Here is a 10,220-nt window from a genome sequence, read left to right as displayed (position 1 = left end):
GCGGATGATGTTGGTGGATTTGAGGCGGGGCCGATGATGGGGACCCCAGTGCCGTTGCGCCGTGGGATGAACGGCCAGAAAGTTTTGACCCATTGCCAAGATTGACTTTCGGCACTGGACATATGGCCTTGCTACGGAGTATTGCAATGGAGGAGCTGCCTCCTCAGAATTTGCTGCTTCGGGGCCCTTTGACTGGCCCACGCTGCCCATCGTGCCATCTTCCCTTTGCTATCCACCGACGGCCCGCCACATGTTAGAGAGGCAACCGGTGAGGAGGGGAAATGACGGTCCTGCCAACACGAACTTTCTCTCGAGTTCCCTTGGCGGATGATCTGTGGTTCTCAAGGGGGCTGTCGGCCATCCAACTATCCGAGTGGTGGATGCCATGCCTTTGGAACGGAGCCAGCCCAGCCAGCTGCGGCTCCGATATGACTAGCCTCCATCCAACTGGGGGATTATCCGCCCCGGACCACCCAGCCGACATTTCATGTCTATGATGATCATGCCCTGCGGCACAGGCAAGGGAGACAGACAATGGGAGGACGTCACGCTTGCTGAAATCGGATGGTGAATCAGCCCAAGTCCCTCGTCTTCGGGTGTTGTGCCTCCTCGGCCAACTCACCAGACTGGCGTTAATACGAGCCACCGCAAGCCCAGTTATCCTAGGCTTCCAGTGGAAGCCAACTCAGAATGAACCTTATGCACCTGTCGCGCCTCTTTGAAATTTCCCGGCCAACAGGGTAATTTCATGAAGCCGACGGGCGAATGCTATGCCCGCGTCTGCCCTGCATCGCGATCAACAACCGCCATGCGGATGGCCGTTCCAACCTATCGAAAGACCTTACTGAGCGAACAAGCCCGCTTGCCTCCTCTCTCGCGGCATTCACCAGGAGGGAGGAAGGAAGCGGCAGCGCCCCAAGACGCCAACGCAACCTTGCGGAAGATGTCTCCCTCCAATGACATGTCTGCGTGCGCTTCTTAGCCCCGGGAGCCTCTTGTATCCGTACACTTGTGATAGATGGGTTATAGCCTGTGGCTGCGAAGGAGGGAATCAAGGCGTGTACCTCGCCGCAGGTGTGCAGCGCGTGTACATGCAGTAGGCAGACCTTGAGGGTGCGGTCGACTACCTATGCTGCAGGCACTCTGTTTCGAGGTATCGAACATCCTAACAGTGCAAGGCGATGGACATCGCCTGGCGGAGATGGTATCCCGCGTCGCTCGTCGAGCAGCGCAGTGGCATGCGGGTGCGTGCCTCTTGGTGTCTAGCACGTCTTTGGCCCAGTGGACCTCTATCCGTACAGTCGGGACACCGTCCAGGTGCGGCCGTCCAAGTGCTGGGTGTGACTATCTCTAACTAGCAACCTGGCCTATGTTGGAGAGACAGCACCGCTCGAAAGGGGCAAGAGGAGAGGGTTGGGACAGCGGAACGCAATCTTCTTTTCGAAGCGAAGCGTGGCAAGGCTCGATCGGGACAAACCAATGCGAAAGGAATCCGCCCAAATCTCGTGCGTAAACTGGGAGGGAGAAGGAGAGAGAGAGGCACAGTCGGTTGCTTGCTCGCTTCCCAGTACGGACGATGGAAATTGGAGATTTTGTGTGATTTTGGGTATGTTCCTGCTGCCTCTCTTCGTCAGCGCGTGGGGATCCTTCCTTGAGGTAGGTTCCCGAGGAAGCATATGGAGTTTACCAAATGCAGGAAGGTGAGTGGAAATGCCAAACAAATCTGCGAAGCACCAACCACAACTTCGTCCCTCCTCTTCCTTCCTTGCTTCCTTCCTTCCTTCGGCAGGCAAGGCAGGTAGCTTGCCCTCTCCCCCCCCCCCCCCCTGGCCAGACGCAGCAGCAGCAGCAGCAGCAGCCCGCATACGGGAACGACTCAACAGGGAGGGATGTTGTGGAGGAGGAGGAGGAGGAGGAAGAGGAGGATCAAGGACGAGACACATGGCCCGAAAAGAACCACCCCTCCTTCGGGTCTGCGGCTTGGGCGTCATGGAACGAAGGATGGAGGACGCTGGATGTTCGCTGCATCATCTACCTGCAGCACAAAGTTCCTCTGGCGTCGTCTTTCCCCCTCCTACTTGGTCTTCCCCAGTTCTTCAGAGCTGGGAGGAGAGACATGGATAGATAGGCACACATGGACAGAGAGGCAGGCAGGCAGGCAGGCGGACTGACAGACAAATACATCCACAAATACATACGTACACTTTATCAACTCCCTTGACGGAGTAGGTATGCTGGCCTCTTTTCGCCTGGCGTGCCCATCCCCATTTGAGCGACGCCAGAGACGCCAGAGACGCTGAGCAGACGAGAAGTCCTCCTCCTGTTCATTTCGTAGACTGTCCGGAGATGGATCATTGGCCGGCATCATTGTCCCTCGCTTCCGTCAGCCCCCCCGCCCCCCCCTCCCAAAATGCCTTGCCGCAGAGTCGAGACTGCAAGCAGAAAGTTGAGAAGGGGAATGAATCTTCGGGCCTTTTGGGCCCACCCGTTTTTTTCCTCATTGAGCAGTTGCTGCAAGACTTTGGTCTCGTCTGGCGATGCGCAACAGACTACCTACGCACTTGGTCGTTGAGTCACTCAAGAAGAAGGAGAAGCAAAAACAAAAGGGACAAGTGGCATGTCAAGAAAATCAAAATCAAAAGTTCTTTTTTAAAAATAAAAACAAAGATCCCAAGTTATGCTCGATAAAGTAAGTAAACCTATGGACAGGATAGATGATTCTCCTCCCTTCCTTTGCTTCCCACTTCCTCCATGCTATTCATTCCCGTTACCCTTTCCTTCCCAGCCATTGAATATTTGTGTATTTGTTTTGTACTCAAGTCAAACTCCTCAAAATAAAAGGTGATTTTTTTTGTGTGACATTGTCTAATCCGCTTTCGTATCCATCCCCCATCAGTGATGCTGCTGCTGTACTGAGTGCTACCACCACACCCACCAACTTTTTTTGCCTTTTATCATTTTCCATTCTCGTTGGTTGTTACCAGAAACCTGGACCCCCTCTCCCCTTCCTAATCCACTGGCCATTGGCATAGAACAGCCGGTGTCAAGGCAGGCAGTGAAGTTGATGTGAGGTGAAAAAAAAAAAATCAGCCCACCCAGCGTCTGGCGCTCTTGAACATTCTGACCCACGGGCCGAACTCGCCCCAACCCTCGACCTGCTCCGCGGGGACGTAGCTGCCGACGTCCGCCATGATGGTCCGCTCGGGATGGGGCATGAGCGCAAAGACCCTACCGTCTCTGCTCCTGACGCCAGCCACGCCGCCAGGGCTACCGTTCGGGTTGTACGGGTAACTTTCCGCCTCCGCAACGCGCAAGCGGTTGTCGACGTATCGGAGGGGCACGAGCCCTTCCTGACCCAGGTTCTCGAGGGCGTTGGGATTCGAGAAGGAGGCGCGACCTTCCCCATGGGAGACGGCGATGGGGAGGGACGAGCCGTTCATGCCGTGGAGGAAGACGGAAGGCGTTGCGGCGCGGGACTCGTCGATCTTGACCATGGCGAAGCGCGCCTCGAACTGCCTGCTCGCGTTCTCGACAAAGGTGGGCCAGTTCTCCGTGCCCGGGATCAGCTCCTTGAGGCGGGTGATCATCTGGCAGCCGTTGCAGACGCCCAGGGTGAAGGTGTCGGGCCTCTTGAAGAAGTTTTCAAACTCTTGGCGTGCGTGCTTGTGCTCGAGGATGGACTGGGCCCAGCCGACGCCGGCGCCAAAGACGTCACCGTACGAGAAGCCACCGCCCGCTGCGACGCCCACAAAGTCGGCGAGGGAGCGGCCCGCGAGGACGTCGGACATGTGAACGTCGATGGGGTCGAAGCCGGCAGCCTTGAAGGCAAAAGCCATCTCGCGATGGCTGTTGACGCCCACCTCGCGGAGGATGGCGACGCGGGGCGCCTTGCGGAGGAGGCTGCCGAGGGAAGCTGTCAGGGGCATGATGTTCTCCGACGGGGAGAAGGAAAGGTTGTACGACAGACCGGGGTCGGCCGAGTCGGAGACGATGCCGTACTCGCTGTCGGCGCACGTCGGGTTGTCTCTCTCCCTCTGCATGGCGTACGACGTCCTCGACCACCACTGCTGCATCTCAGCGCGGTCGAGGCTAACGATGGGGGTGTGGCCGCCGTGGCGGATGTTGAGGGTCTGGTTGCCCTTGGGTTGGACGACGCCGAAGGTGCGGACGAGGCCGGGAGGAGGCCCGCAGGTGGCAAAGCAGCGCTTGAAGTTGGTCTCGTCCTCCTTGCGGACCTGGAAGACGGCACCGAGCTCCTCGTGGAAGAGAGCCTCGAGGATGTCGTTGGAGGAGCCGGACTTGGCGATGCCGTCAAGCATGAGGTCGACGCCGCAGCGGCCGGCGAACATCATCTCAGCGACGGTGGTCAGCAGGCCACCGTCCGAGACGTCGTGGTAGGCGAGTACCACGCCGCTCTTGTGTAGTTGTTGCAGAGCATCAAAGTAGTCTGTAATGAGATCCACGTTCCGCACATCTGGTGCCTCGTCGCCCATTTGTCCCAGTGATTGCGCCAGTGCGGAGCCGCCCATGGCCTTTTTGCCCTCGGCGAGGTCGACGTAGATGAGGATTGTCTCGCCGACGTCTTCGATGCGGCGCAGTTGAGGAGTCCATGTGTTACGGACGTCCTCGACGACAGTGACGGCAGTGATGATGACGGACATGGGCGCCGTGACGCTCTTTGCCTCGCCAGACTCGCGGTCCTTCCACGAAGCTTTCATGGAAGTCGAGTCCTTGCCGACGGGGATGGAGATCTTGAGCTGTGGGCACAGCTCCATACCGATGGCACGGACGGCCTCGTAGAGACCGGCACCTTCGCCAGGGTGGTTGACGGCGGCCATCCAGTTGGCAGACAGCTTCACACGGTCTAGGCGGCCCAGGATGTCAGCGGCCCCGAGGTTGAGCAGACTCTCGGCGACGGCCATGCGAGCCGACGCGGCGGGGGAGATGAGAGCCAACTGAGGCTTCTCACCCATGGCCATGACCTCGCCGGTGCGAGTCTTGGAGTCAAGGCTGAACGAGGTTGCCGTGACGGCGCAGTCAGCGACTGGGGTCTGCCAGGGGCCGACCATTTGATCGCGGACAGAGAGACCTCCGACGGTCCTGTCGCCAATGGTGATGAGGAAGGACTTGGAGCCGACGGCAGGCATGCGGAAGACGCGCTCTGTGGCAGCGGTAATGAGGGCAGCAGAGTTGGTGGCCTCGGCAGCACCGGCGGAGGCGAGGGCCTCAGCCGCGTTAAACGCGGGGAGCTCCAGTCTGCGGGACTCGACGACACGCTCGAGGCGGCGGCCGGGAGGAAAGAGGGCGTTGAAGGGCAGATCGATGGGCATCGGCTGCTCGGGGGAGTCGCGGTCGCTGAGGGTCAGCTTGGCGTTGCCTTGGGCGTCCTGGGCGGCGACGGTTCCCACGTCGGAAAAGGGACAGCGTTCACGACCTTGGGGGACGTATTAGCATGGTACAAGAGCTGTGCAGACATGATGGAGAGGAACTCACGGCAGATGCTGACGAAGCGGTTGATGTTTTCCTTATTGACGAGCAGGACATAACGCTCCTGGGCCTCATTGCACCAGATTTGCAAGGGGCTCAAGCTGCTGTCCGCGCTGTGAACCTGGCGCAGCTCGAACTTGCCGCCGAAGCCGGCATCCTTGACGAGCTCGGGAAGAGCGTTAGACAGACCACCAGCACCGACATCGTGGATCATGGCAATAGGATTCTGGTCGCCGAGGGCGGCACAGGTGTCAATGACCATCTGGGCGCGACGTTCCATCTCAGGGTTGCCACGCTGGACACTGGCGAAGTCAAGCTCGGCCGTGGCCTCGCTGGAGTCGTTTGAGGAGGCGGCTCCTCCGCCGAGACCGATGAGCATGGCGGGACCACCGAGGACAATGGCATGAGCACCATCGTGGACGTCGCCGAGCTCCTTGAGGGCGTGCTGAGGGCGGACTGTTCCAACACCACCGGCAATCATGATGGGCTTGTGGTACCCGCGCCACTCGGGGGACTCCTCCTTGCCGACGTTGGTGAGGAGAGTGCGGAAGCAACCAAGCAGGCAGGGTCTTCCGAACTCGTTGTTGAAGCGAGCGCTACCGATTGGGGCCTCCAACATGATGTCGAGACTGCTGGCGAAGTGGGCGGGCTTGCCCAGGTCGACCTCCCAGGGGGCCTTCTCGTCCGGAATCAACAGGTCCGAGACCCAGAAACCGCAGAGACCTGCCTTGGGAGCAGAGCCCCGTCCGACGGCGCCCTCATCACGAATTTCACCTCCTGCACCGGTAGCGGCACCGGGGAAAGGTGAGATGGCGGTAGGGTGATTGTGCGTCTCAACCTTGACGAGGACGTGGACGACCTCCTTGGTGAGCTTCCAGCTGCCGGTGGAGTAGTCAGGGGCCCAGAAGCTGGCGGTCTCGCCCTGGAGAACGGCGGCGTTGTCGCTGTAGGCGGAGACGGTGTACTCGGGGTTCGACTTGTGGGTGTTCTTGATCATCTCGAAGAGACTCTTGCCCATGCGCTGCTGATCAATGGTCCAGTTGGCATTGAACTGCTTGTGGCGGCAGTGCTCCGAGTTGACCTGGGCGAACATGAAGAGCTCCACATCGTGGGGGTTGCGTCCGAGGTTCTTGAAGACCTGGACGAGGTACTCGATCTCGGAGTCATCCAAAGCCAGACCGAACTGCTTGTTGTAAGACTTGAGAGTTTCAACCGCCTTTGCAGCATCGGCGTTCCGAACATCGTCACCGAGAATGTCGACGATCTCCAAGGGGAATCTTTGACCCTCAATGAACATGGCTGCTAGGTCGGGGCGCGACAGGCCAATTGTCTCAGTCATACGGTCGTAGACGACATCTTTGAAGGCGATGTCAACCTCAGAGACGGGGTTCTCAAATGTGAGGGTGATGGCTCTGCCGCGCTCGATGCGGTCAATGTGGTCTGCGAGGCCGCAGACGTGAGTGATGCTGGTTCCCTTGGACGACCAGGGTGAGATGTTCCGCGGGGTGACATAGTAGGTCTTTTGGGTATCAGTATTGGCGGCAATCTGAGCGTTTGTCTGGTCGGGCAGGCCAAGCCATTTGGTCAGCTTTTGCTGGACAATGAGGTTGTTGTCACTGTTCTTGAGGTGGACGTAGTAGATCCAGATGCCGGCGACGCTGGCGACCTTGTTTGCAGCAGCATCGAGCTTGTTGATGCGCGTCTTGAGCTCTTCGGCCTGCTTGGTGGTGTAGGCCTCCTGGCCGACGAGGGTGAGGAACTCCATTCTGCCAACAGTGGGCGTAGGACACGGAGAGCGGCCTTCGATTAAAAAGGAAGTCTCGCCCGGCGTTCGTGGATGTCGTGTTGGCGATAGAGATAAGTTTTTAGGCGGCGGCATCTTGTGAGTCTCCCGCTCCGAGATGGCGGGGTGATTTAGAAATTTTGGTGGGGCAGCTGCAGATTGGCGGCCGATAATGAAAACCGGAGGCTTTGGAGACTTTTTTTTTTTTTCCAACCGCGGGGCACTAGGCCATTTTGTGGCGGTGGAGGTGGAGGAGTGGTGCATCTCCCGCATTTTGTGCATTCACCGCGACAAATCCCACTGCCAGTCCCCTCAAACTACAGACGTTGCTGCTTGATGAGTCCCACGTCTGGGAGTCAGGGCCGCATGAATTGTGGCTGGTGTCCTCTTTCTTATGTTCTGTGCTTGGTGACTGCCCGCTGTCGGAGCCTGTGGCAGACTTCCAGATTGTTGATGTGGCTGGTGCAGTGAAGCGGAAAGAGGCGGCAAAAAAAAAAAAACAAGAAGGCAGAGAGGAAGGTCGGTGAGGCGAGCAAGAACCATCCCAGAGAAGTCGTGACTAGTGTTGCGAGACCATGACTGGTCAGAGCATGTGTCGGATCATGGATGACCTTGGGATGCATAACTGAGGGCCAACCCAAGCATTGCAAAGGAGCTAGCCGTTCATGCTCAGGCCTGCCATCACAAAATTTCCATCCGATGGAGCCGGACTGAGGTCACCCACAATCTACATTGTGCAGTTGTCAACCATACTGGAAATGGTTGTACCAACGAGCCAGTCCCGTCGTTGCGCACACAGGTCGTTACTTTGTAGAGTTGTCATATGCGAGGTCGTGCGTGACCTTCCTCTCCCGCTGCGAGTCCCGCTGTAAGATGGCCCAAACTTTCGGGACGCCTGGACCCTCCCTCGTCTCCGTGCGAGTGGCAACCAGCTGGCGGCACTTCAGCTTTCCTGCTCTTCCGCCCGAGTCCTCCACTCCCGCCCAAGCGCTGAACCCTGTCACTGTCAAACCGTTCCTGCCAGATTCCGCGGTCCAGAAAGGGCACTCGGTTCATTGGGAAACAGGGAAAGGCGACGTCAGCGAAAAACAAGCAATTCGCTTCACTGGCGGGAAGTGCAAACCTTGTCTTGCCTTTCGACTGATTGGCTCCCCTGATAAATTCTCATCTTCTTCAATTTCTCAAGAGAATCGAGCTCGACGATTCTGCGACTGCTCGTCCGCCCGCCCGCCCGCCCGCCGCCGCCGCCGCGCTCCGCTTCGTCACATCTTTTCTTTCTACGCGTCCGCCTACCTTAATCTTGGGACGATATAATTCGGGACCCCCCTTTTCTCCCACCTTATCCAGTTGTTGCACTTGCCTCTGACTTTGATCGAATCTGCTTCAATTGCTTGCGCGCCGCAGCATTCGCTCCTCTACCGCCGTAATCATGCGCTGGTTAACGACATTCGCGGGCTATTTAGCCCCCATCTTCCTCATCATGTCGCCAGTTCTGTCCTATAGCGACCAGGCCATGTCGATGCACAAGAACAAGTCCAGCGCCGGTTTCTCTCTCGATATCCCGCTGATTATGCTCGTAGCCTCTCTGCTGAAGTACGTTGAGCGCATCTGCCCCGTCTCTTTCGGAGTAAGCTGACACAGTTCGCTTCCAACAGGATCTTCTACTGGCCTGGCGCGCGATTCGATACTGCCTTGCTCATCCAGGCCCTCCTAATGGTTGTAATGCAGGTTATCTTGCTCAAGATTGCTTTGGATCACCGCTTGCCACCGTCGGCCAAGGGAGGAGAGGCCGCGACGCCATTCGCCAACGTCAACGACGGCCCCGTCTTCGGTGCGCAGAGGCCGTACCACTTCTGGCAGTGGAGGTCGCCCAAGCCGTGAGTCTTTCGTCTTACGCTGCGCATCCTGTACCCGCGACTAACAACCGCCCTAGTTACTGGCAATTTCTCCTCTACCTCTTCATCGGCTTGACCGTTTGCGAACTGCTTCTCGCGCCCGTGCGACCCATATACCAAACTTACTCCACGCTCATCGGCTACATCGGTCTCGGGGTGGAGGCGACGCTACCCCTGCCTCAGATTTTCTCCAACTCGCGGTCCAGGTCTTGCAAGGGCTTCCGCCTCTCCGTGCTGGCGAGCTGGCTGATTGGTGACGCCATGAAGATGTTTTGGTTCTTCACGTCTACCACAGAGATCCCGTGGGCTTTTAAGCTGTGTGGCATGTTCCAGGCCGGATGCGACTCGTTCCTTGGCGTCCAGTACCTCATGTACGGCGATGGAGAGAAGGGTGAGATCAAGGAGCACCCCATGTCCCAGTATCCTCAGTACCCTAACGGGGTCTACAAGCCTCCTTTGCCCGAGCACGTCAGTGGCAGGTCCAGTCCCGCCGGCCGAAGAACCTCTAGCCCCTTTGGCAAGGAGTTGCAATGAATCGCGGGCACCTTGATTGCCTGCTCTTTCAATATATGATGGTTATTTAGGTCCAAGGTCCACCAATATGTACGGCCCGCATAACAGCGTTGTAAATTCTGCGAGATGTTGCAAATGATATGGGAGAGGTAGCTTAGACAGGGATTAGACAAGGAGTTTCAGGGGCCAACAGCTTAGGGCCAATGGTAATTGCTCTGGGACTGCAGGGGTTTGATGAGCGAGCTCAATCTTCTCTGGATGGTGGCCAACGTCGTTATCGAGCGTTAGTGAGTACTTTGCTGGCTGGTTTCCAAGATGGCGTTTGGCATCGTGAATGGCGTAGAAAGTATTATTCTGGTGACGCACATGCATCTGGATACCCAAATTCTTATATGCAACCTTCAGAGTTTTAATTGCACCTAATTCAATTTGATGTATTGGTGACGAGCCTGGTGGTCATGTCGTTCCTTAACTGAATCTCACCAAATATCGCCAATACCCAGGAGTTGCAGAGGCTCCCAACCTCCCACTTTTTGAGTTGG

The 10,220-nt window shown here is 57.5% G+C and overlaps 3 protein-coding genes across 3 annotated transcripts; 2 read left to right on the top strand and 1 right to left on the bottom strand.

Moving 5' to 3' along the window:
- Nucleotides 1-1,181: 1,181 nt before the first annotated feature.
- CORC01_09322 (uncharacterized protein) lies at nt 1,182-2,128 on the top strand (the record flags this gene model as incomplete). The annotated part of the gene is made up of 2 exons (XM_022620951.1): nt 1,182-1,244; nt 1,835-2,128. The coding sequence occupies 2 exons, from the start codon at nt 1,182-1,184 to the stop codon at nt 2,126-2,128; spliced, it is 357 nt and encodes a 118-aa protein (XP_022472612.1).
- A 958-nt stretch (nt 2,129-3,086) lies between these two features.
- CORC01_09321 (phosphoribosylformylglycinamidine synthase) lies at nt 3,087-7,534 on the bottom strand (the record flags this gene model as incomplete). The annotated part of the gene is made up of 2 exons (XM_022620950.1): nt 3,087-5,434; nt 5,494-7,534. 2 exons carry the CDS (start codon nt 7,532-7,534, stop codon nt 3,087-3,089), a joined length of 4,389 nt encoding a protein of 1,462 aa, XP_022472611.1.
- A 1,165-nt stretch (nt 7,535-8,699) lies between these two features.
- CORC01_09320 (uncharacterized protein) lies at nt 8,700-9,699 on the top strand (the record flags this gene model as incomplete). Its single annotated transcript, XM_022620949.1, has 3 exons — nt 8,700-8,863; nt 8,926-9,147; nt 9,204-9,699. 3 exons carry the CDS (start codon nt 8,700-8,702, stop codon nt 9,697-9,699), a joined length of 882 nt encoding a protein of 293 aa, XP_022472610.1.
- Between the last annotated feature and the right edge of the window lie 521 nt (nt 9,700-10,220).

Source organism: Colletotrichum orchidophilum (genome assembly GCF_001831195.1).
Source record: "Colletotrichum orchidophilum strain IMI 309357 chromosome Unknown Scaffold_83.1, whole genome shotgun sequence".
Taxonomy (NCBI): Eukaryota; Fungi; Ascomycota; class Sordariomycetes; order Glomerellales; family Glomerellaceae; genus Colletotrichum; species Colletotrichum orchidophilum.
This window is presented reverse-complemented; position numbering and strand designations above follow the sequence as displayed.